The following is a 25592-nucleotide window of genomic DNA, read 5'->3' as shown; positions in this document are numbered from 1 at the left end:
CTCTGCTTACCGAGCTGTTCTTCTCCTTCTTTGTCTCTCTCCCTCCCTCCCTCCCTCCCTCCCTCCCTCCCTCCCTCCCTCCCTCTCTCTCTCTTCCAGATATGGCTACAATGAACCTCAACAACGGTTCCAGCGGGGCTTCTGACCAAGACACCCTGGGCCCCCTCCCACACCCCTCGGCACCTTGGCCACTGGGGCAGGGTTATCCTTACCAGTATCCCCTCGCCCCTCCGTGTTTCCCGCCAGCCTACCAGGACCCTGGCTTCAGCTACGGCAGCGGAAGTGCGGGAAGCCAGCACAGCGAAGGTAGGCCCTCGGGCGCCAGCTTCTGCCTTCCTTCTCCCCTGGCTCCTCTGCGCATTCCTCCCTCCCCTGCGCTCGCTTTACCTGCCTCTTCTCACGCACCCTTGCGTCCCTCTTGCACGCAGCCTGACTCCTAGCTACGGCCATCAGGGAGGGGGGAACAAGGTTCGGCTGAGCTACCTGCATGGATTTCACACGTGTTCCTTCACCTGGTCAGGGAAAAGTCTAGCAGCTGCAAGGTTTGCTGATAACCTGGCTTGTGGATCCTCAGGTTGTGGCTTCCCACGTCGCCTGTTTGACGCATTGGCGATTCACCCCATGCTGTGCAGACCTAGAAAAGGGGTTCGGTTCAGCCAGCAACTTTCGAAGTACGAGGGTTGTTCCCAACAACAACACTCATTCCGAGTTCAGAACAGTTCAGAACAATTCTGAACCCGGTGCTGGTTCTTGCAGAGCTCCCAGCTTGCCAGCAAAGCACAGGTAGTTCTCGACTTACAGCACTTCAACTAGTGACCGCTCAGAGTTCCAACGGCCACTGAAAAAAGAGACGACTTGCAACCGTTGCGGCATTCCCCCAGGGTCACCTGATCAGAATCCAGACGCTTGGCAACTGACTCCTATTTATGACGGCTGCAGCGTCATGTGGTTCCGATTTTGCGACCTGCTGACCAGCAAAGTCAATGGGGAAGCCAGATGGGCTTAACAAGCGTGTGGCTAACTTAACCACTGCAACGGTTCACTTAACCACTATGGCAGGAAAGGTCGTGACATGGGACAAAAACTCACTTAGCAAATGCCTCGCTTAGCAGCAGAAACATGGGGTTCAGTTGGGGTTGAAGGTCGAGGACTACTTGTACATGGCTGTCTTACGAGTGTGTTTGTGTCAAGAGGACCCGAGTGGTCTCCGGTGGCCCTTCTGGCTGACGTGTGTTGATGTCTTAAGCGTTGCTGCTATGACACTCCTCCCGGTTAAGGAACTTTGCTTTCGGTAATTCCTCTTTCCTTGTTTTATCCTGAGCAAGCCTTAGATTGAAGGATTCGTAAAGGATTGGTAAGCATATTTTTCCTCCCTTCCATCGATTCTCATGTCTTTCCTTTCTCCCCTCCTCTGGAATTTTGAACTTGTTCCTCCCCACTTCCTCATCTAAGTCCTTTATTTATTTATTTATTTATTTGCTTTGGGCACCTTGGACCCTGGCCTTACCACTTGCAGAATTCCTGGAGAGTCAGAAAACCGATCATGGTTGTTGCCGCTAGAGTTGTCCGAAGTCAGTTAATCAGCAGTTTCAAATCACACCTCAACCTTTTGTGGACCACACTTCAGCACCATGGAAAGCTCTGCACCCAGAAAGAGGAGGTTTCAGCCAAGCTAGCCTGTTGAGCAAACAAGGATTGGAAGCTAGCTCCTAGCTTGCTGCCATTCAGCATCTTCCCAGCGGAAGTTGACCAAAGGAAGGAAAGAAGCCAGGTACCCGGAGGCGGAAAAAAACCCCTCTAGCTCTTGCACATCCAGGAAAGTCACTTTTCTGTTAGAAGGTCAACAGTCTGTTTTCTGTTGGGAAGGAGCTTAGGATTCGTATCGTAACACCCCCCCCCAAAAAAAAAGTTAGTCTCCCCCTCATTCTCCGTCCCTGAATTTCTGAGCATGGGCATCGGAGGATACCAACTCAAGGACTTTCCTTCATAACCCTAAGAGGCTTTATCTATTCTCTGCCTGGCGACTAATTTTGGAGACTTCCATCTTTGGGGAACTATTTTCTCATGGTTCAGACCCACCCCCACCCCCAGCTCTCCTGGCCAGGGTTTGTTGTTGAAGACAGCCTGTTTGGCGGGAACCCTTTCTTAACCACTTGCGCCGTGCTTCAGTCGAGTTCTCCTAACACTCAACTTCCGTGCCGAGTGCCGACCAGCTTGTAGCCAAAAAAGGCACTGACTTCCTTGAGACATGCCAAGCGTACAGAAGCGCCGACCTGTTTTTCAAAAAAAAACAAAACAAAACAAAGGGGACAAATTCTTCAGGAGAGACAACCTCGCCCGCAAGCTTGTGAGAGCAGAGTGGCTATTGAAAAAGAAAGGGATATTTTACTAGTGAGGGCTGAAAACAGCTGGAAGGTAGTCACAGTACAACATTTTGTTACAGGGTCCCCTCTGTAAATCTATACTCCTCCCAGGGACTCCCTATTTGCACAGTTCTTTATCCCGACATTCACTTTCCGGAATGTCTCTTCTTTCCTTTTGACGTGGTCTGCTTTGTTTCATCCCCTCAAATGCAACATCGCAATTATGTACCCGCTTTGCTTTGCTTTGAGCATCTCCGCATGTTTCCGCATCCATCATCTGCATCCATCCCGCGGTCTCTGCTTCATCACTCCCCGGACTTTTCCAAGGCTCCCAACCACCTTTTTTCTCCTGGGCCTAATCCAGCTTCGTCTCCTCCTCCTCCTCCTCCTCCTTGTCGCCCCTCCCTTCCAGGAAGCAAAAGTAGCGGCTCTAACCGAAGCAACAGTGAGAACAGCCGGCGTCGAGAGAAGGACCGCAAGTCAGCAGGCGGCGGCGGCAGCAGCAGCGGGTCGGACCCAGCCACCTGGAGCGGGGGTGGAGGGAGCGTCCTGCGGCACGAGAGGCCCCCCAGCCACCTTAGCCACCGCAGCCACGTCTCGGCCACTCTCAGCGAGAGAAGTCCTCGCAGCCACCACTCTTACGGCCCGCCGGGAGGGCTGCCTTCTCTGGGGAACTTCCCAAAGCTGGGAGGCAAAGTCTACGCCACCAGCGGGCCGCCCGGAGGGCCCCCCGTGCGGGAACTTGGCTCCGTCCCTCCTGAACTGACTGGGAGCCGCCAGTCCTTCCAGAAAGCCATGGGCAACCCGTGCGAATTCTTCGTGGACATCATGTGAACAGAAGTGCCTTCCTAGAGAGTCCGCGCAGAGGGTTCCTGTTCTGTCGGCAGACCGGCCTGGGACCTTTTTTTTTTTTCTTTCAAAGCAACGGGGAAAGAGAGTGAACCCCCCCTTCCTATCCCCCTGCCCCCCCCTCCCCGACAATCTTTTGCATGTCACACCCTTCTGACTCTTGATTGTGTTTTGCCAGCAAACGGGGAAGAGCGATTCCGGGGATGTTAAATCTGCCAATCAGGCATTTTTTTGTCTCTCCCCTCCCCTCCTTTTTTCTCCTTCCCATCCCTTCTGTTTTCTGACTGTGATTGATAGGTGTTCTCCCCAGGTATCTTAAATGAGCTTTGTTATGCCTGGCACCTTTTCTCAGTGCAATTTTACTGTCTTCTCCTTGGCTTAACCAAGGGATCGTATTTTATATAATAGGGTTTTTTATATATATATAAAAAAAAGACAAAAGCAACACGGCAGTTCTCCAATCCTGCATATTTTGCACCTTTAAAAAAAAAAGTATATTCTGGTTCCTTTCTTTCCAGTCTGGGGGAAATAAAAACTTACCGTGAGAAGGATTTGCTTTGATGAAGACAGCACAACTAACTAGGGGCAATAAAATTGGGTTTCACTTGTTGAACCCCATTGCAACAATGGGTGAAAATCTCTCTCGTTTCCTTCTTCGTTTGGGCTACTTTTCTTTAAGGTTTTGTTTGCACCTGCTCAGCCTGGTTCCATACTGGCCTTAAGAAGGGAAAACCATTTCGTGAGAAACTTGATGGGTTAAATTTCTCCTCCAAAACCATGAACTTTTTGGTTGCCTATTTTACACCTTGAAAGAAAATTCTGGTGATTGTACGGACTTCGGCAGGTATTCCAGCCCGGTGTTGCCAATTGGTGTTTCATCCATCCCTCTCCTTGCTCCGGACAGAGGGAGAATTGTTGCCTTGCTTGGTCATAAACCCTAAATCTGGCATTGTGTCTTGCCACACTCTCTCTTATTCAGTTATTCTGTTATGTTTTGGCTGTTCTCCTAGCCAATGGTCAAGCTCTGTCTTGGAAAAACATCTCTTGGTGGTGCTCTTGTTTCCAGAGAGGATTTTTGGCCCAAGTGAGGTCCTTTCCTTCGACACCGGTGTTATGTGTTGGAAACAGCTGAAGCATTAACACAAACACACTCACTACCCAGGTTTCCAAGCTGGGTGGCGAGAAAGTACATGGTTTTGTACTACCTATGTTGCGGTGCATTTCACCCAATTTTACACTAAGATGCTTTGGTTTATCATGGCTATGTTTGCATCTGGGTATTGTTTGCAGTTTCTTTATGCTACTGATTGCCGCCGCCCCCCCCCCCTCCAATTGCTCTGAATTAAGAACATTTTATTGGGCTGGAGTGCAAAGATCCTGGTTTCCTGAAAGGCCAATCAAAGTAGGAAGGAAAGAAGAGGGATGTGTAGGAAGGGGAAAGGAATTATAGAGGGACAAAGTTGTTCTCTGTTTGTGCGACGGTATCACCTGTATATTTTTTGACTTCAGGAGAACACAGTGAAAAGGCAGAGAGGGAGAGAGACAAAAGAAGTTCCAGGATGATTTGAGGAAAATAGAATGAGAATTTCAGATGCCAGTCAGCCATCTGTGCCCTTCCCTCAAGGGGCTCCATTCCGTGCCTCCCTCCAACTTTGACCATTGGGTATGGGAGTGTGATGCAAAAATGCAACACAAGGCAGCTTTTGTCCTGTACGAACGTTGCAGTACTATACTACGGGTGTCCCTTTCCTTGGATGTGGATGATGGGAATTAATGGGCACCAACCTGGCAAAGGCAGGTCTTCAGTCACACCTATATATAAAGGGCAGGCAGGTGGGTCTCTGTGAATCTCCAAGCACTTGGAGAGACTTTGTTTTTCCAGCTCTGTTAATCAACGGAGATCCTTCAAAGTAGCAAGGGAATCTGTTCCCAACTGCTGACTCAAGTTGCTTTTTCACACATACCACACACACACACACACACACACACACACACACACACACACACACACTGTTTTTCTCTCTCTATGGTCCTCTATGGTAATGGAGATGAAACAAGTTCCCTTGGCTGGCTGTTGTTATTTTTTAAAAAAAAAACAATTCTGGCTGATACTTGGATTTTCACAGCTAATGGCAAACTGTAGCAAATGTTTCTCTTTGAAGAAATTGTATTGTGGTTCCACGTGGCTGGTTTATCTTGCTGGCCAGCAAGATAAACCGTATAATCATGCAGAGAAGCTAGTCCTCATGAATTCGTTGAAACAAGCATGTTTCAGCTTACTGAGTCAGAGACTGTTTTGAAAAGATGTGTTTGACATATGTGTTTGACATATTCTCTGACATATTCTTTTCTGCTTCAGAGAGATCCCCAACTCCCAAATATTTTACCTAGCTGTGTTGGGATAAGCCAGCCATGTTTTGTGGGTGTGATCTTCTGTCAGCTTTCTCATTCATCCTTCCTGTTGCCAACCAGTGAGCCTGTTTTGGGCCTGAAGAAAACATTGAAATTGGATATTTTGAGTTAGCTGCTTCTTCCCCTTTAAAGTTGCATTTTACTGGACAGTAAGGAATAATGTCAAAGGAACAGCTTAGTTCTAATCAGGAATTAGAATGACACATACAGAATTTATGTACAGTACAGGAAAAAAAATAGTAAATGAAATTAAAGGCAGGAAATGAAATCCCTGCCCACCGACTCTCTAAATATCTTAGCATTGGGACATACCCAAGATTGTGTTCTTGACGATGTGTGAATGGCCAACTCCCCTTATTTCCAACATCATCTTCCTTTTTCTGAATTTTGGGGAGGGCTTGTTGTAAATATTGTATGAAAAACTCCAGTTGTCTGTATAGTTAATATATAGCTGCTTATGTGTAAATGCTATTTTAAACTCTAAAAAAAGCTTTTACTTTTATGTGACAAATGCACTTTTGTGATTTTTCTTCATTGGTGGTGGCAACATTTTATTCCGAGATATTATATATATATATTTCTGTTGTCTCTGTCTTTTATTGGTTCGTTCCATGATCAGCGTGCAATTTCTACCTGCTGTTTTCTCTGGTAAGACCCGGGGTGAAATGGGGAGGATTTGGTGCTTGTCCGGCGGTAGTGGAAACATTCAAGGAGAACACTAAAGTTTTGCCAAAGCATAATCCATAATAATATATTGACCTCCCTTCCGTTTTGCTATTATTGACTATATAGAGAATTTTACACGCCCCAAAATCATAAACAATGGATATCATAAAAATGTTGCATTCTAAATGATGCATATATTAACTTAAGGAAGCATCCAAGGCAGCTTACATCTGTAAAACAAAATGCAAACGACAGCTGTGAAATTATTGCAGTTAAAAGCAAAATCAGTGGCAGTAAAACATCCCAAACGACAACTCGTCCTTTGGATAAGAAGTCCAAAAATAAAAAGGACGGGGAAATGAAATGAACTTGTTTGAAAAAGGCCATCGCGGCTTGGCTGTCAGTCAGAACAAAAGTTTGCGGAGGCCCTTCGGAATGGATTTGCCTTCACCGAGGCTTTAACCGGAGCTAAAAATCCTGGATCTTTGCCTCTCATACCTGGCTTGTGTTGGCTTTGTTCTTACCTCCCAAACTGTTGTTGAAGCTCTGGCAGAGTCTGGCAGCTTGGCAGTGCCAATTCTGAATGGAGCAGCCCACCCAAGACGTAGTCTCAGGGCCTTCTAAAATGGGAAGACAAGCAGTTGTGTGGCAGGGCTAAGGGCAGCATGGAAGGCAAGCCCCGGCCACTGACAGAAATCTCATTTCCTTGTGCTGCATTGAAAAGCAGCTTTTGAGTGAGCAGCAATTCACCGCTAGAAGCCTCTTAGAAGGCTAAAACGCATCGTGAGTTGCAGGGAGGGAGCGTCCAAAGAGAATTTGTTTAGCAAAATGTCACATTTCCAGAGGCGGGGAGGAAGGTCTGACTGACCCACCTGGTGATGTGGTGTTCTGCCCTGAACTGTGTTGCAGATTTCGTGCTTTAATACAAAAATTGGAGGCGATCCCCAAAGGCAAGGATACGGATTCTCCGCAGGTAAGACTCTGTGGGGCAAGTTTTTAAGAAGAGACTGGACAGCCATTTGCCTGAAATGGTATAGGGTTTCCTGCCTGAGCAGGGGGTTGGACTAGATGACCTCCAAGGTCCCTTCCAACTACTACTACTACTACTTCTTCTTCTTCTTCTTCTTCTTCTTCTTCTTCTTCTTCTTCTTCTTCTTCTTCTTCTTCTTCTTCTTCTTCTTCTTCTTCTTCTTCTTATTATTATTATTATTATTATTATTATTATTATTATTATTATTATTATTATTAGGGTCCCCCAAACTTTGTGACTTGGTACAGTAATATATACTGTGATGTCAAGCATTCATCAAATGACGAAACGCAAGTGTCTTAAATGCTTGAATTATTTCCAAACTCATATTTGGCGCTGCTGGAACATTGTTCTGTTCGCCTTGTCTCCTCCGGCCTCACAGTGCGAGGCTTGTCCAGACCTATGCTCAGATGTACTGCTTGGAAAGGGAGGGGCCAGTCTGCTCATATTCTAAAAGGCTAGGAGGGTCATGGGGTGGGGTGGGGGGGGGTGAAGATGAAGGGAAGGACCTTTCTGTCCCTAATTTGTTTCCTGCCATTTTCCAGCTGTCAGAAACTCAGAAAAAGAAACGCATCTGCTTCAAGCTGCAGTAGAAATGTTTATTTCAGACGGAGCAAGGCAAGCGGTAAGGACCAGAGTTGTTGCAGAATACATCCAGGCTCTAGGGGCGACCTCCTTAGGGCACCCCAAACAAAGCACTTGTTTATTTAAACAGAGTGGAGGTAGAAAACACAAAAACATACCTTAAATACATCGATACCAAGAAAGAAAGAACAACAGGGAATCCTCCCAACGGACCGTGACAAAAAAATATCCCATTTTGAGAACACACACAAAAAAACAAAACATAGTCGGATTGTCTCAATATCAGAGGTACAGCAACAGCCTTAATCTGTGCCGAATTTCAGTGCTTAGTAAAGTTAGGTCTTGGTGTGACAGAGGCAGGGTCCTCCCCCCCCACACACACACTTCCCTTTGAAACAACAAAAAAATAATTGCAGGCAGATATTCAAGCCGTAATCTGGAGGGGAAGGGCTGCTCCAATTGTTAGGGGGTGAATCTCAGCTCAGACTCCCTTTTACAACAGAAGGAAGCGGCGGAGTCTTCAGATCTAAACGCGGTAAGGTTGCAAATGAAGGAATACTGGCTTTAAATCCTGCCCTGGCTTTAAAAGCAGGACGTGTGGTTTCCTTCAAAGCAGGAGTGTAGCTTATAAGTTTGTGCCCCAGCTGTCTAAAACTGCAAGTATTAACAGTAAGTACTGAGATTGGTTACCGGATCTATAAGGAATGAAATTTTCAAGTCACCGGTGGTTTTTTTGGCCCACGACACAGAAAGTCTGTCTTTTCGTCTCTTGGCGTAGCCCTGCGCTGGTCAAACGGCACGGTTTTTTGGCGTGCAGAACAGAGCAGACCCAATAATTCAGTTCTCAAGGAAAGAGGTGAGGCCCTAGAGGAGCTGATTGTCTTGTCCGGCTGAAGCCTCTTTCAGGACCAAGCTCTTGCGTAGGAGGCTGTGAAAGTGCAGCCCTAGAGACTTCCAAGAGGTAGAGGGAGAAAGGTTAGGGGAGAACCTTAGTTGTGTGAAGAAGTGTTGGGAGACAGCAAGAAACGAAAGATGATAATGAAAGCAGAAAAGGCATTTCTGATGTACATGTCAGTGGGAATCAATGGATTGTCTTAATGGCTAATTTTTTTTTCTTCCTGTCCCAAAGATTGCATGCTTTCCAGTTGCTGAGCGATGATGCAGCTGTCAAGTAACCAGCACACTGGATAATCACCCTCCAAATCTACCCTTGACAAAGAGTCACAAACTGAAGGGAGAGGTTAGCTAAGCTTCCAGCCTTCAGAGAGATTGTTCCCAGGGCTTTGGGGAAACTCCTCCTCCTCTTGGAGGTTTGGCAGGAGGATCAGCAGTGAGATTTTGTGGGCCGTTTCTCAAGCACACACTTCAGTTCTTAAAACTGCTTTCAGGATGGCCTTCCAGATGCTGAACTACAACTCCCAGCATCCTTTCCATCACTGGGATGGGAGAAGGGTGCCAAGAGATAAGGCCCAGAACTCCCGAGAGGGCTCCTTTGGCCCAGTGATGCCAGACGTCTCTTGATCAGAAGCATCCTCAGAAGCATCCGTGTCTCCCCAGCGCTCTTAACTATTAGCTAAACGCAAATCTTTTATCAAGGGCCCTCCCTGCATTTCCTGGGGCAGAATGCTTGATTGTGGGTGGGAGGAATGGCTCGGGCAAGGTGAGTTCTTCAGATCACACGTCTCCTTGCACCTAAGTAAATCCTCCCACCCTGTTTTCACCTGCACTTAAAACCCTTGTCATGCTTAATTGGGTTGGGATAGAGCAGCACTTTCATGAAGCAGTCCCCGGCATTGATCGATTGGTTGACAGAACAGAAAGGAGAAAGAAAAAGAAAGAAAGAAAGAATGAAAGAAAGAAGAAAGAAAAGAAAGAAAGAGAAAGAAAGAAAGAAAGAAAGAAAGGAAGGAAGAAAGAAAAAGAAAGAAAGAAAGAAAGAAAAAGATGGAGGGAGGGAGGGAGGGAGGGAGGAAGGAAGGAAGGAAGGAAGGAAGGAAGGAAGGAAGGAAGGAAGGAAGGAAGGAAGGAAGAGAAAGGAAGATCAGGGACTGGATGCATTTCTGGATCAAAGCTTCCGGAAGGAGGAAAAGGGGCAGAAGGAGAGCTTCCTGATTGGGGAAACGGCATAAAGGCTTTTTTTATCTCCTCTCCAGTGCCAGAAACCCAAACAGGGATGGCTTGAAGGCCTTGGAGCTTTCCGAGAAGAAAGCTGATTGAGCAGAGCAGGAGATTATTTCGAGGAGGCCCCAGCTGCAGCCGCAGGAAGAGCTGCCACTCTTGGGCAGGCCCCCGGCCCCTCAGGGCAGGTCGAGGAGCTTGTGCTCTGCGTAGAGGTCTTCCGTGATATCGTAGACCCTGCTGATGCTGGGCAGAGCCTCGCCCAGCATCTCAATCGCCTCCTCGGTGGTGCCCACATTCATGTTCTCCAGGAAGGCATCCCGGGTGGGCAAGGCGTAGAAGGCCATGGTGGCTGCCTTGCGGACGATCCAGGGGTGGTAGTTGGCCAGGGAGGCGTTGTAGGAATCCGTGCACAGCGTTGATGTCTTGGAACGTGGGCCGCTAGTCCTCAGGCCCTCCAGAAACAGGTGCAGCCAGTGCAGGGCCCGGTGGAGGCGAAGGATAGTTCGGCAGCCTGAGGCAGGGTAACTGCCGGGCTCCCTCAGGTCCACCAGCCCGTTGGCCAGCTCGTACTTCACCATGGCTTGGAGGGTGACGTAGTCCTCCTGCTGCTCACTGCTGCGGAAGTTCTCCATGATCTGGATTTTGGTCACCGCGTCTTTGGAAATGAAGGAGAAGATCGACCCCATCGTGTTTAGGAACCTCCACGGAGAGAGAGAAAAAACAAAGATGTCAGGATAAAGTAATGGGAATTGTTCTGTCAAGCTCCAACACCTACTGGACAGAGCGGTGCAGTGGGTACAATGCACTTTTGCAGGCTAACTCTGCCCAGAGCCTGGAGTTCAATCCTGACGGGGCTCAAGGTTGAGTCAGTCTTCTATCCTTCCGAGGTTGGTAAAATGAGGACCCAGATACAGAATAACAGAGTTGGAAGGGGCCTTGGAGGTCTTCCAGTCCAACCGCCTGCTCATATACCATTTTCAGATTGTTGGGTCCTATATGCAAATAATGCCTACATTGTAAACCGCCCAGAGAGTGCCGAAAAGCGCTATGGGGTGGTATGTAAGCCTAAAATGCTATTGCTATTGGCTGGGCTAGTGGGAATTGGGGGACAAGGGTCTCCGAGCCCACCAAATGTTTCTTCTGTCTACATGGGAAAGAGACATTGAATGCAATAAAATCTCAAGAACCTAACTAGGGTTGGAAAGGTTTTTTCTATTATGTCTTTTATGTAATTGCATCAATTATCCAGGCAGCTTTGGAAACAAGTGAACACCTTGTTTAAGGAGCAACTTCCTGACAGTGAGGACAATCAACCAGTAGAACAGCTTCCTCCAGAAATATTGGGCACTCCATCACTGGAGATTTTTAAGAAGAGACTGGACAGTCACTTATCAGAAAGGGTCTCCTGCTTGAGCAGGGGGCTGGACTAGAACACCTCCAAGGTCCCTTCCAGCTTCTATTCTATTCTATTCTATTCTATTCTATTCTATTCTATTCTATTCTATTCTATTCTATTCTATTCTATTCTATTCTATTCTATTCTATTCTATTCTATTCTATTCTACTCTACTCTACTCTACTCTACTCTACTCTACTCTACTCTACGTTGTTGTTAGCTGCGAAGTCGTGTCCGACCCATCGCAACCCTATGGACAATGTTCCTCCAGGCCTTCCTGCCCTCTACCATCTTCTGGAGTCCATTTAAGCTCACTCCTCCTGCTTCAGTGACTCCATCCAAGCACCCTACTCTATTCTACTCTACTCCATTCCATTCTTCTATTCCTATTCTATTCTATTCTATTCTATTCTATTCTATTCTATTCTATTCTATTCTATTCTATTCTATTCTATTCTATTCTATTCTCCTATGGGGTGAGGTCTGAACTAAAAAGTTGTCAGATAAGCTGACGGTTTGACAGTACAGAGCATGACGGCTAGAATGAACGGTCGCTAACTTTAATTTCCCATCCCCTTTTAAAACTGAAGGTTACGGAATCCAAAGCTGAGGTTTGGACCCATTTTAAATTGGGTCGGCGGTGGTTTTGTTCACGTGACCTGCTTCTTTCTGGCTAATTCAGCTCTGGTTTCCTCAAGTGACATTTTTTTCCAGAATATATTTAGCCTGTAATATAGAAAACAGCCTCATTTTCTTTATTGGTTTCTCTAATGTATTCTAATCCCCCCAATTTTGTTTTCCTCCCCAGCTTCAGAACGGACTGGGCATTCCGATCCCAGGTCAAAGCAAGCGATGAAGTTTACCTGACAAGTCCTTTCCAGCCTCCCAAATATGGGTCCATGAGGATTTCTCCCTTGCTGTTCAGACACCTCTGGAACATGACCAGCACCCCTTTCAAGCCGTGAATGTCCTCGCCGTCGGCCATGGCGAAGCTTGGGAAACGGAGGAGATTCCCGGCAGATGAAAAAAGGGCCTCGGGAGGGAACCTCCAGGTAGAAGATCTTTCTGTGAGTGGTTGCAATAAGTCTAGAAAGATAGTCCTGGCAGTGGGTGAAAGCGAAACCAATTCTGAAGAGTCACCGAGACGGGCGTGGTGGTGTGACGGAAGAGGTGATCCAGACCTTTTGGTCAGGCTGTCAAAACATCCTACTTTAGGGCAGAGCAATCTCTGTCCAGTTTAAAAGCATGTGTTTGTTTTGGGGGGAATGGGGGGGGGGCAGGAGCGGAAGTACCCATCAGTGTTTAGCAGGTTGAGCTGGTCTAACTTGTTCCTCCTCCTCTCCTCCCAATGACTTCAAACTCCAAAGAATTGCTTGGATTGCCTTGGTACAGGCAGTCCTTGACTGACCAGCACAAGTAAGCCCCAAATTTCCACTGCTAAGCAAGGCAGTTGCAAAGTGAGTTGCCCTCCATTTTGTTAAGTGAATCCCTGCAGTGGCAGAGTGGTTGACTCTCCTTTGTCAGAAGGTCGCCAAAGGGGATCGCGTGACCCCTTACGAGTCGGTTGATGACGTGACGAACGGTCACTAAGTGTGGGAAACGGCCCCAAGTCACTTTTCCCAGCCCCGTTGTAGCTTCGCACGGCCACGAAACGAACGGTTGTAAGTCAAGAACCGGCGGTTGTACGAAGCGGCGCTTCTTCCGAGACTTGAGTCTCGATTCAGTTACAAAATCTACTAGTCGGTTTTAGTCCTGGTCAGCCTGGAGGCAGGCAGGCAGCCAGATCCAAGGGACTGGGTGAAGATTTAACCCCTCCCTCTTCCCCCCAGTCAGCCCATATTAACACCAGTGGAGCCTGGCGTGGGGGTCCCAAAGGCAGCGACCCCCTTCGTCCAGGGCAGAGCGCACGGGTGTCGCTTTCCACAGGGCAAGAGAGCCCTGCCGAGCCGACCCGTGAACTCTGGCGGGACGAGCCCAGCCAGACTGGGGGATTTTCCTCCTTTTTCTGCTTAATGTCGAAAAGGCAACCACGGAAAGTCCCGGGGCCGAATTCCACCCGAGACCCTTGGGCTGCTCTTGAATAACCAGCGGAGAATCAGAAGAACCGGTTAATAAGCCTATTGGGTTTCGGGCTCAGCGGAGCCAAGTCTCAAAACGCCAAATCATTCCTAGGAAAAGCGTGCCCAGAACTCAGCATGTTTTGAATCCAGAGCTTTGTCTAGGATTGGGGGTGGGTGGGACAGAAGGGTATGCTTATTGTTATTACTGTTGCTGTTAACCATCTTGGGATCAGCCCAAGCTAAGACCCCCCCCCCGGGCTGCAGAAGCCCCCCCCTCTCTAGGCCTCCCCCCCTCCCCAGGCTTAGCCCCGCCCCGCCCCGCAAGGGGAGGAGCTTCTCCTCCAGGGGGCTTCCCAGCCCGGCGCTTCACTCACCTTAGCAACCCCTTCGTCCTTCCCCGCTTCAGCCAGCCCCTTCCTCGGATCCGCCAATAGCAGGTCTCCTCGTGCCCCTACGGCCCGCCTCCTCCTCTCGCGAGCCAATAGGCTCCCCGCTGGCCGGCTTCTGCAGCCGCCGGCCAACGAAGGCTCGGAAGCTGCTGGGAAGCTCGCGCTTCCGGGGTCTGCCGTACGCATGCGTGACTCTCCCACGGGCTCCCTCGTCTCTTTTTTTTTTCTGGAAAGAATAATAAAAAAAAATCAAGACTTCTTGGATTCGCCTGACTTCAGTTTTTATGTTTTTTTTTACCAGTTTTAGGGCAGAGTCGTCTGATTTAACCGGAGAGGCGCTTTTTTTCCTTTCTGTACCCGGAAGAAAAGGACCTGTGGGGCAGTCTAGCCTTTTGCTTTCTCTATAAACCCAGGAGGCGGTGCTGCGCACGCGCGCCACTCCACGGGCGAGCCAGGCGAGTGGCGGAGAGGGTGGTAAGCGACGGATCGCCACCTTTCCGGGTTGGACTACACTTCCCAGCATCCCTGGGGTTAAAACAATGGGGGAGGGGGTTTTCCACCCCTTTAGGGCCTGCGTCCGCGCGCATTGGCCACGCAACACTGGGGCCGATGGGAACTGTAGTCCAGGCTTGACCCACGGGTACTGGCAAAGAATAAAGGTGTTTTTTTTTGTTTTTTTCCTCCTTGCTTGCATGGCTCAGCACCCTCTTTTGCTCCTCTCCAGGAAACTTTGGTCGTGCTCGCCGGCAATGCCGAGACGGTGATCGCTGCAGAGCCACCTTCCTTCCGGGATGCCTGAAATAAAAGTCACTCCCCTGGGTAATTATTATTTATTATTTATTTTATTATTGGGACTTATATGCCGCCCTATCTCCCGAAGGCTAACAACAATAACATACAATAAATACAGAAGTGAAAAGAAAATTAATGGCCCCTGTAGAATAAACTAAAATAAGTTAAAAATTACAGTTAAAAATTAAAAACATAATTAAAATCCCTGACAGTCCAGGTCAGCCAGGTGGAAAAGGAGTGTTTTGGGGGGTCAGAAAAAGTGGGGATCTGAGCCGGGAGACTCTGCCCTTAAGAGAGTCCCCTTCCAAAGTTTGGGGAAAAAATCGGACATGACAAATCACTACACCCTACATTGGGCAGGGTGGAGGAGAATTGGCAACGTTTAAGCTGAAGGTTGCTTTGGATCAGTGGATTAAATAACGCGGTGGGTTGTTTGAATCCCTGGCTCTGGATTGGCCCAAGCACATTTCTATCATGTATTTTGTCGAGGTACTGAAGCTGGAGCATCCTTTATGGAAGCTTAGTAGGCAGCACAGGTTGAATTTTTTAAAAAAAACAGTGAAAGGAAAGATTCATCCAGTGATGATCTATCAGTTTTTCTGCTTGCCTGTGGAATTCCTGGCTTGCCTAGGGTAAACCAGCATTAAATGCAGATGTGGCAGGCGCCAGTGAGAGTATCAATAAAAACCTGCGTTTTTAATTAAATCAATTCACTTGTCTGTTCTCTCTCTCCCTCCCCCTTGCTTTTTCAGGAGCTGGCCAAGATGTGGGTCGCAGCTGCATCCTTGTGTCCATTGCAGGGAAGAACGTCATGCTGGACTGCGGGATGCACATGGGATTCAATGATGATGTAAGAGGGATTGGTGCATGGCATGGCCCACTAACTGAGCTGGCTGGAGGTTACTCCAAAATCTCCATGGGAGATTCAGTGTGGAGCATAGAAAGGCTGGCCTTCACCTCCTGTAGACTTCAGCTGTCCAAGTAAAAGGCTGTGGGATGGCTTTTGTAGTCCCTCTAGATCTGTGCTTTGAAGGTTCTCCTCCTTAAATTTGTGGTGGGATGGCCAGAACTTTCTCCCAAACTACTTTTGGAATGGCGGTTTCCCTGTCAAAATAATGGGAGCCTCTTCCAAGTCCTCTTGGGTTTTGGGTGCTGGAGGCTAGGCGGCCTCCCTGAGGCAGAAGTCATGCTGTGTTTCATCTTGTGAAGGGGGCTCTAAGCTCTCATCCTCCTGCACCTCTGGCTCAAAATGGCCAAAGCACCGTGAGATCTGAGGCTAGCTAGGTGGAAAGCAGAGAGCCAGAGCAGGAAAAAACAAAAAACCCAGACATGCTAACATCCTTTGTGTCTTCTAGAGGCGGTTTCCTGATTTTTCCTACATCACTCAGAACGGAAGGCTGACTGACTTCCTGGACTGTGTCATCATTAGGTGAGGGCATCTCTCTTTATGTTTTTAGCAGATGGGGGGGAAAAAAAACCCTAGCATCCTTTACTACCTGTGTGCTGACTTGACTTGTGCTGCCTGAGATGCAAAACAATTTTGACTGCAATTGCTGGCCTTCGCCGTCTTATTTCCCAGTCTCATGTTTGCAGTTGTCAGTGAGATCCTGGTGTTTCCCTCCAAGAAATAACTTAAAAACCTCTGGAGTTCTTGTAAACTTCACCCTGGTTTTCCTGCTGTGCCTCTCCAGTTCTGCCCCTTGCTGTGTTTTGGGGAGATTTTCATTCAGAGTGTTTTCTGGGCCGGCAATTTTGCCAGAAGATAGTTGTTTGACATGGTTTATTTCTTTGGTTGACATTTTGGGGACAGTTTTTTAAACAAGCACATCAGATTAATTTCATGTGCTGGATCAATCTCTAAATAGGTTAGAGCGCTCAGAAATAGAATCAACAGTTAGAGGAAACAGTCTCTGCTGAAGATCTATTAGTTTCAACGCTATTATGTCTAGCTTAGAAAACCAGTTCTGAAACTAGTTTCATTTGATAGAAACCAAAGTGGAGTTGAGCTGAAATTGAAACTCCCTGAGTCCTTTTTTAAAACCCATCTTGGATTCGTGTCCTTCCCAGCCACTTCCATTTGGATCACTGTGGGGCCCTCCCCTACTTCAGCGAGATGGTCGGCTACGATGGGCCAATTTACATGACCCACCCAACGAAAGCCATTTGCCCCATTCTCCTGGAAGATTTCCGGAAAATCACCGTGGACAAGAAAGGAGAGACCAACTTCTTCACGTCCCAGATGATCAAAGACTGCATGAAGAAAGTGGTGGCTGTGCACCTTCACCAGACTGTGCAGGTAGGGAGAGGGGACCTTTGGACCGCTTAGCTCAGATTTCCAGAACATTCCTCGGGAAGGATTTTTGCCCAAGTTGGGAAAGTATCTGGATACATCACCCTCTCTGCGTATTGAACAAAAAATAAAAGTCATATCTGTAGCTGCATTTACTCTGGGATCTGTACTCATCCCAGTTTGGATCTACTCTTACCTTAGATCTGGTTAGACCAAGGAACGAGGTACTTGGTCAAGAAAGGCACATCACACCCCATTCTTGGGGGAAGGACCCAAATTTAAGTGAGGTAAAAGAAAAGAGCATTTATTGCATCAGTGTATATTGTAAATCCTCCTATTTCTAGTTCCGGAGGAAATGACACACCCTGGATCACAGGATGGCACAAATGACACACTACATAACGTGCACAATTTGGACATGTTTGCGATGTCATGGCTTAACACTGGACACTTATTCACACAGTGGGTGGCAAACTGCCCAGATTTGCTATTGAAAAAAAACAACAGCTGGGATGACTCTGTTACCCGGTTCAGTAACTGGTTAGGTCTGGTCAGGTTCTGACTGAATTTGGGAGATCCTCCATCGGAAAAATCTTGAAGAATTGTTATGCAGCCTTCACAAAATGCTGCTTTGTTGTTACTGGCTTTTCAGTCACTTTATCCTGTTTTTAGGTGGACAGCGAGTTGGAGATTAAGGCCTATTATGCTGGCCACGTCCTTGGGGCTGCGATGTTCCAGATCAAAGTTGGTTCTGAATCGGTGGTTTATACTGTAAGTGTCCTGGATTGAAACTGCCACATCTCCACACGGTCCCTTTCAACCCGAACTCTGCTTTGTGTGAGGTCCTTGTTGTAAGCTGGAGCTCTGTTTATCGGGGCAGGATATCATCATCCTGTCATTCCTGAGTTGAAAGACCAAATGAGATTTAATTGTTTAATTGTTCAAACCCTGAGTATTTTAGGCGCTGACTAAAGAACCGACTCTACTGTTTCTACAATGTTAAACTTTGATATGAATAGAAGAGGATGTAAATGGAATAAATGAAATATTTTCATTTCCTTCTCTTTATTAGGGTGACTATAACATGACTCCAGACAGGCATTTGGGGTAAGCGCTTTGGATCCAGGAGGAGGAATTGATTGGGATCACTGATTTAATTCCACTTGTTTTGGAGGGATGTAATAAAAGAAAACTTGTAAGCCCACAATTTAATGGCTTTTAAAATATTGTATTGGATAACACTCCCAAGTTGGCAGAGGGTGGTTGGTTTTTTTTAAAGAAAACAAAAGGAATCCAGCGATTGGCATATTAGGTGTTCAATCCTTCAGTGCTTTGCTTTTTCAGGGCTGCCTGGATTGACAAATGCCGTCCCGACTTGCTGATTTCCGAGTCCACATATGCCACCACCATCAGGGACTCCAAACGCTGTAGAGAGAGGGATTTTTTGAAGAAGGTCCACGAGACCATTGAGCGCGGAGGGAAGGTAGGTGACCCCAGAGACTTTGAACTGGACCGCTCTAATGACAGAACCGTTTACCATGGAAAAGGTCTGCTGTGGGCAGAACGCCAGAAGCTGGCATGCTGAGGGATGGGGGGAGGGGGCAGTGTCCCCCTTTCCTCGAATCACAGCAGTTTGGAGAAAAGAGAGAAGCGGAACAGAAAGAGCATCCGATGACTGAGACGGTGGCTTCCCACAGTCACTGGGGGACAAATCACAAGTCCTTTGGCTGCCTCTGAAAGGCTGAGACGTTGCACGCTGGCATAGAGCAGAGCAGACCCAACACCTCTTCTCTTACCTTGTGCCTCCGCCACTCTCAGCAGGGACAGCGGTGGGCTGCAGTTTTCCATTTGAAGTTAATGCTTGCTCGCTTGCCTTCCCCACAGGTTCTGATCCCAGTCTTTGCTCTGGGCCGGGCTCAGGAACTCTGCATTTTGCTGGAGACTTTCTGGTAGGCACCAATCCTTGGTCCTTTGCCTTGAAACCATCGCTCTCTAAAGCCCATGCTGCTGCTTGTAGGAATCTTCACCCCCAAGCATTGGGATTGGCTTACAGCAGCACTTTGGCAACTTTAAGGCTTGTGGACTTCAACTCCCAGGATTCTCCAGCCAGCCCTGCTTTAAACCCTCCCCCTCCTTTATGCCATTTAAAGCTGAGCTTAGGGACGAATCCCTTTCATCACCAGCCCAGAACAGGGAAGGGGAGTCGGGCCACATAAAGAGAGGAAGCGGAGGCAGAGTCCTCTCCGTTGCCTCGCCTTTGAAGTGCGAGAGTCCCACGCTTTGTTCCCCCTTTTCCCACCCAAGGGAGCGCATGAACCTGAAGGCGCCCATCTACTTCTCAACGGGGCTGACGGAGAAGGCAAACCACTACTACAAGCTCTTCATCACGTGGACGAATCAGAAGATCCGGAAAACCTTTGTCCAGAGGAACATGTTTGAGTTCAAGCACATCAAAGCTTTTGAGAGGACCTACGTTGACAACCCTGGGCCCATGGTATGAGCGTGGAGGGGCGGGGCGGCCCTTACAACCAGTTGGCCGTGGCGAGTTGGTTGCAGCGAGTTGTTCTAGACTCGGATGGGCAATGGAGGAACCCATTATATGAACCCCCAGTTTAATCTTGGGTGGATTGATCTAAGCTTTTTCCTTCTCCCATCCACCCCCTCCCCCAGGTTGTGTTTGCTACGCCAGGGATGCTGCATGCGGGCCAGTCGCTCCATATCTTCAAGAAATGGGCTGGCAACGAGAAAAACATGGTAGGAGAAAGACGGCAAGTCCGCCATTAAGAAATAAATTGCCCAGAGGTTGACGTCGTCTGCTAAGAGTCGCTTGCATTTTTCATGCCTTCACATCAGAAAGACTAGAAAGTATTATTTCAACAGCCTGGGTGCTTGGGAAATTTAAAACCAGGCCGCTTGTTAGATCAGTCCTAAAGACTCCTGAGCCCAGCAGTCTCATTCTGAACACTTCCTTCAGCCTTAGCTGATTGGCAGCAGACTGCTACTCAACTGTTCTTCCAATCTAAGAAAAGCAGCTAATGGCTACTGAGGGATCACTCCACAATGGCATCGTTGTGTGGGGACAGTTGGCTGCTTTTTATTTGTATTCTCAAAGTCGTTACGGCCTGCTTTAATTTCTTTCTGGGTTTTCTCCCCAGGTCATCATGCCAGGGTATTGTGTCCAAGGAACAGTGGGCCACAAAATTTTGGGTGGACAGCGGAAGCTAGAAATGGAAGGAAGACAAATTGTGAGTTGGACCCTGGGAGAGGGCAGGGGGCTGGGGTGTCCAAAACAATTGACGGCTGTTAAAGGATCTCTACTTTTAAAGAAGTGGGACAGTTGCTTATTTTTCAAAAGGAGATGGGGTTGCAATCTGTACTTGCTTGCTTTTACTATCAATGAAATATTCGTGGAGTGAAGGAATGTGGCAAGGTCCAAAGGTCCAATTTAAAATGGGGAAATTAGTGTTTAGCTATTCACAGCAAGTGGTCTCAGCACTGTTCTGAACTAGTATGCTACATCTAGGGTTTTGTTTTTTTTTTTTAAAATAGAGAAATATTCTAAATTGCAACCAATAAATGAAGGTTGTCGTGCCCGACACCTGAGAGTGCTGCCATGCTTTTTTTTTTGCCTCCTCTACCACCACCACCACCCCCGCCCACACACACAGCTGGAAGTCAAGATGCAGGTGGAGTACATGTCCTTCAGCGCACACGCCGATGCCAAGGGCATCATGCAGCTGATTCGGCAAGCCGAACCCCGCAACGTCCTCCTGGTCCATGGCGAGGCCAAGAAGATGGAGTTTCTGAAGCAGAAAATCGAGCAAGAATTCCGTACGTGTCCAGTCTTGAGCAGGAGTGCTGGGAAACTTTGCTGGGCAGCCTTTTGTCCCCTGAGGTTTGCGAGGGTTTCTCGAAACACGGAAAGCTTGAATGGGTTTGATGCGAAAATGGCTCAGAGGGAGGAACAGGGAACCCAGGTCGGGGTCAGCCAGTGATTGGGCACATGTTCGCAAGTGGGGTGATTGGCTGGTTTTCTGATCCAGCTCTGCATTTCCTGGGAACAGCAGTGACAGCCAGCCCTGGAGGCACAGTGGTGAGAACGCAGTATGGCAGGCTGACTCTGCCCACAGCCAGGAGTTCGATTCTGACCGGCTCAAGGTTGACTCAGCCTTTCATGCTTCCGAGATGGGTGAAATGAGGACTCCGATTGCTGAGGGCAATTTGCTGACTCTGTAAACCGCTTAGAGAGGGCTGTAAAGCACTGTGAAGCGGCATATAAGTCTTAAGGGCTATTGCTATTAAGCGGCCTGACGTTGGTTTTATGGCATGCCACAACTACGTTTGAGCAACTTGGGTATTTCTTTAACAGTGCGCAGACGGGCAGGAGCAAAAGGGCTGGCAGGGTTTGGTTTTGTCCGCTGACTTGGGGCTGGGGAGGTCAGCTACAGTGGCAGACTCTAGGATTTGCAGCAGTTGCTAGTCCAAGACGGTGGACAAGGGCTGGCACCAGCATTGTGGTCCTTCTAGTCCTCCCTGTGGGATTAGACAAGAAGCCTCAACAGAGCTAACAAGGACCCCGCTTTTCTTTGCTTGCAGGGGTCCAGTGCTACATGCCTGCCAATGGGGAAACGGTGTCCATTTTCACCAATCCTAACATCCCGGTGGATATTTCTCTCGGGCTGCTGAAGAGAGAGCTGGCCATCAGTAGGTTTCATGTGGGAGACTGTGGCCCTGCCCTGCCCACCGCCATCCATTACAGCCGCCAAGGGACACGGACTGGAGGGAAGGAATTTGGGGCCCAGGAGCTGGAAATCCAGGGGGCCAAAAGGCTCTGCTTTCCTTTTTCGTTCTTTTTTCTCTCTCTAGGCCCCTCGCCGGCCTCCAAGAAGCCGAAGCTGTTGCACGGCACCCTGATCATCAAGGATAACGTGAGTGTGGGGAAAAGGGAATCCAGGTAGATCCCTAAGGCAAGTGTGACAGCCTTGCCTCTGAGGACGTTAAGCCCGAGAAAGGAAGGCTTTAAAATGACACGGCTTAAAAGAATTTATTTGGAGGCCCACACCTTTCCTTTCGGGGGGATACATTATGCCCAAACTGGGGGGGAAACCAGCAGTGTCAGACTGGGTCTCCTGCCCAGCGAGCTCAGAGCGAGTCTTCGTGCAGTGCAGATTCTTTCCTCCTATCCTGCCGCGCAGGAATTGCCAAGGCTTCTCTTTTGCTCCTTTGCAGAGTTTCCGCTTGGTGTCTTCCGAGCAAGCCCTGAAGGAATTGGGGCTGGGGGAGCACCAGCTGCGCTTCACCTGCCGGATCCACTTCCAAGACCCCCGCAAGGAGCACGAGACCGGCCTGCGCGTCTACAACCACCTGAAAAGGTGAGCGCTCAAGAGCAGAGTCTGCACAGCGGCAGGGTTGGCAGGAGCCGCTGGGGGTCCCAGGCAATCTGCCCCACCTTGAGGACTAGAAAATTGCTCCGGTTGGACAGGGAAAACTCACGTGTTTTCTCTCTCCTCCCCCCACCCCCGCAGCGCCTTGAAGGATTATTCCGTCCAGCATCTCTCGGACACCTCCATCATGGTGGAGTCCATCTTGATCCAGGTTACGGTCCAGTCTGAAGATCCCGCCACCAAACTTCTGCTGGTGTCCTGGACGTACCAGGTGAGGTTTTAAATCTGATTTTCTGAGAGGAGACCCTAGTCGTAAGTCGAGGACTGCCTGTATTGAAACCTTAAATCTGGGTTGCGTGTGCAGGATGAAGAAATGGGGAGCTACGTCACCTCTCTGCTGAAAAAGGCCCTGCCTCAGATCACAGGATGAAGCCCTGGATGCCTCCGCCTGCTGCCACAGACTTTTAGCTGCAGAGAGTGGCAGGTTTGCACGAGAGGCAAGAGTTGTGAGTTGGCAGAACAGAAAAACCCATGTTTGTTTTAGTCATTTTGGAGGGTCTGGGATGAAGCAGTTCAGGTGAGCTGAGTCCTCCTCTCCTCCTTTTTCCGTTCCGCGCTTCTCATCCATCTTCCCGGCACCTTCTCTTCCCTCAGCCATTAACAACATCCTTGTATGCAGTATACTCCCCCCCACTGCCCCAAATCCCCCCCCCACCTCATCTTCCCTTCTGTCTGCCTCCTCAACTTCAACACCCTTGGTCCACCACCACCCCTCCTTTTTTTTTGGTCCCAACTGCTTCTGCCCAAACAAAATGGCCTCATTTTCCACGCAGGGCAATTCCTGCCCCAAACATGTGACGCCACCCCTAAAAAAGAGCAGCGTAAATACTTGTGTCCTATCTCTCTGTTTTAATAAAGACATTACACTTTTGGTATTACTGGTTTTCCTGGTCACAGATGGCCTGCTTCCAGGTGCCAGGCGTCTTGTGTGAAAACGCCCTGGCAAAAAGTCTCACCAGGCATCATGACCAAGGAATGAGCAGACCTCTTCCCTTATCTTGAAGCCTTCTGCAGTCTCAGCAGCAACTCTGTTTGCAGGGCTACAGGCATATTGATGTCTTAAAACCAAAGAAACCTCAGTTGCTGCAAGAGGAACCGATCTGCGTCCTCGTTTCTCTGACCCAGGCAAAAACCAACCAGCACACACACACCACACACCCACAGCTTCGTTTAAACAATCTCTTTGCTTTCTGAAAATTTGACAATTTTAAGCACAACTGCCCCAACACAAAAGAACAAGGGAAATGCCCCAGCCAGTCAATGCTCAAACACCCCGCTGATCTGGAAAGCCAGACAGTAACTCCTCTCCAACGCCCAAACTGACACACATAATTAAACTTTTTGCCAAACGACAGCCCCTGAAAGCCCAGCCAACTTTCTCGGGGGCATCATCAGCACCGCATCACTGGCAGCTGGGCTGCCCCATCGCCCGCTCCTTGACGCCGCTCTCTGGTCGGGGCGTCCTCCGCGGTCACCGTTGACGGCGTAGACTCTGGAGGCTCGCTTCTGCCAACGGAGCTTCCAGGGGCACCACTTGCTGGCCAAGGTGTAGTAATACAAGACGGGGTTCAGGCAGCAGTTGAAGCTAACCAGGGCTAAGGTGATCCGGCGGAGCTGGTAGATGGAGGCGGCCAAGTGGCAGTTCTGGATGAGGCCGACTCGCATCAGGAGATGGAGGAGGTGGGTGAGGTGGAAGGGAAGGAAGCAGGAGACGCAGATGAAGAGGATGAGATAGATGGTGTTCAGGGCCTTCCTTTTGAAAGCGCTCTCGGCGATGTGCGAAATTCGCCGGGCGATCAGAGGGTAGCTGATCAAGATCACCACAAAGGGGACCAGAAACCCGAAAATCAACACACAGATGTTATAAGGCAGCATGCGCCCCTTCCAGGAGGCTTCCCCAAAGCTCTCGAAGCATACCTGGGCGCTGCTGACGTTGGCGTTGAGAGGCCCTCCCAGGATCAGCGAGCCGGCGATGCTCAGCCCGGCCGCCCAGAGGAGAACGGAGACCAGGGTGTAGTGGGCGCTCTTGACCCTGACGTACGCCAAGGGGTGCAGGACGGCCAGGTAGCGGTCCACGCAGATGGAGGTGAAGAAGGCCACGCTGAGGTAGATGTTGAGGAAGTACATGCAGCCCGTGATGCGGCAGGCCACGTCCCCGAAGGCCCAGTTGTTGTGGTGAAGGTGGTAGTGGATCTTGAAGGGCAGGACGCAGACGAACAAGGTGTCCACCACGGCCAGGTTGAGCAGGTAGACGTAGGAGCGAGGGGGGCGCGAGACCCGGCAGGTCAGCAGGTAGAGGGCGGCCCCGTTTTCCAGCAAGCCCAGCACGAAGACGGGAACGTAGATGGCGGGGAAGAGGAAATACTGGAAGTCGGCCCTAAGGCTGCACTCCTCGCTGGCGTTGGCCGCCGTCTGGCTTTCCATCTTCTCTGGAGCAGGATTCGTTCCCTGGCCTTTGCCTGCTGCAGGAAGCCTCTTAGCCCATCATCCTGGGAGCGAAGGCAGCCGTCCGCCTCAAGTCAGCTTGGAGAAACGAGGATCCGATCCAAGGAAACCGCAGGCACAGGTAAGGCTCAGGAAATGGACAAAAGAATTTTATAAGTAAAACCCGCAACTGGAATTGGCTACCCTGACTTTGGTTCAGGTTTTGGTGGAGTGGGCAATACCAGGGCTTAGCCAAAGCACTGGAAGTCTAGCTGTGGCCCCTCTTTATATATTGGACTGGGGCACCCGTCGTTCCCAACCACGGTAGGTTGAAGAAAGCAGGAAGGACACCAGTTTGCCACTTGCATAGAAGGGAGACGTTGCTCGCAAGTTTGGGCAAGGTTTTCAGGACTGTGAAAATTCTGAAGGTGGGAGGTTTGTTTTAAGGGGGCCTTTGTGCATTTTCATCACCCTAAATACAACGTGAGAAACTTACCCGTTTGCATCTGTCTTTAGCCGTCCTGTTAAGTCTTGGAAGATATAACTGAGCTTATTTTTGTTTCCTTTTGACTTTTAGGATGTTTCCTCCCCTTACTCCCCGCGCGGTGTGTCAGAGCCTCCTACACACCTTTTGTGCAGGAAGCGGGGAGAGAGGCTCTGCTGCTGTGGTTTGCAAACTGCAACCGAGGCAGCAAGAAATAAGACAGTTCAGTGTTAGATGGTGGCATTTCCCCCAAGATTTTAGAGCAGAAGGGCAAAGCTGGTGGTCCA

The 25592-nt window shown here is 49.0% G+C and overlaps 4 protein-coding genes across 8 annotated transcripts in view; 2 read left to right on the top strand and 2 right to left on the bottom strand.

The window, feature by feature from the left end:
- DVL1 (dishevelled segment polarity protein 1) overlaps positions 1-5188 on the top strand; it is a 36332-nt gene extending 31144 nt beyond the window's left edge. For both annotated transcript variants that reach the window (XM_083375871.1, XM_083375870.1), the window contains exons 14-15: positions 100-306; positions 2776-5188. In XM_083375871.1, coding sequence (XP_083231997.1) covers positions 100-306; positions 2776-3197 — 629 coding nt within the window. In that variant the 3' untranslated portion in view covers positions 3198-5188. The remainder of the gene's footprint in view (positions 1-99; positions 307-2775) is intronic.
- Positions 5189-7898: 2710 nt separating this feature from the next.
- CPTP (ceramide-1-phosphate transfer protein) lies at positions 7899-13894 on the bottom strand. 3 transcript variants are annotated; one of them, XM_083375867.1, is made up of 3 exons: positions 13857-13894; positions 12286-12615; positions 7899-10725 (listed from the first exon to the last, which is right to left on the bottom strand). In XM_083375867.1, the coding sequence occupies exons 2-3, from the start codon at positions 12405-12407 to the stop codon at positions 10203-10205; spliced, it is 645 nt and encodes a 214-aa protein (XP_083231993.1). In that variant the 5' UTR covers positions 12408-12615; positions 13857-13894; the 3' UTR covers positions 7899-10202. The 3 variants fall into 3 exon arrangements, with proteins under 3 accessions (XP_083231993.1, XP_083231995.1, XP_083231994.1); XM_083375869.1 differs by having other exon boundaries at positions 12286-12487; positions 13857-13869; XM_083375868.1 differs by lacking the exon at positions 13857-13894 and having other exon boundaries at positions 12286-12631.
- A 431-nt stretch (positions 13895-14325) lies between these two features.
- On the top strand, positions 14326-23272 carry INTS11 (integrator complex subunit 11). 2 transcript variants are annotated; one of them, XM_083375925.1, is made up of 18 exons: positions 14326-14345; positions 14596-14690; positions 15416-15513; positions 16019-16092; positions 16731-16959; positions 17626-17724; positions 18026-18060; positions 18298-18436; positions 18838-18902; positions 19258-19447; positions 19624-19707; positions 20109-20198; positions 20622-20784; positions 21550-21657; positions 21820-21881; positions 22183-22325; positions 22479-22608; positions 22702-23272. In XM_083375925.1, exons 2-18 carry the CDS (start codon positions 14663-14665, stop codon positions 22765-22767), a joined length of 1803 nt encoding a protein of 600 aa, XP_083232051.1. In that variant the 5' UTR covers positions 14326-14345; positions 14596-14662; the 3' UTR covers positions 22768-23272. The 2 variants fall into 2 exon arrangements, with proteins under 2 accessions (XP_083232051.1, XP_083232052.1); XM_083375926.1 differs by lacking the exon at positions 14326-14345 and adding an exon at positions 14494-14511.
- Positions 23273-23362: 90 nt separating this feature from the next.
- On the bottom strand, positions 23363-25489 carry LOC310648136 (lysophosphatidic acid receptor 6-like). Its single transcript, XM_083375856.1, has 2 exons — positions 25318-25489; positions 23363-24969 (listed from the first exon to the last, which is right to left on the bottom strand). The coding sequence occupies exon 2, from the start codon at positions 24819-24821 to the stop codon at positions 23730-23732; it is 1092 nt and encodes a 363-aa protein (XP_083231982.1). The 5' UTR covers positions 24822-24969; positions 25318-25489; the 3' UTR covers positions 23363-23729.
- Between the last annotated feature and the right edge of the window lie 103 nt (positions 25490-25592).

The sequence above is a fragment of the Vipera ursinii genome (genome assembly GCF_947247035.1).
Source record: "Vipera ursinii genome assembly, chromosome: 17".
NCBI lineage: Eukaryota > Metazoa > Chordata > Lepidosauria > Squamata > Viperidae > Vipera > Vipera ursinii.
The sequence above is the reverse complement of the archived record's forward strand: the minus strand, read 5'-3'. Positions and strand labels throughout refer to the sequence as shown.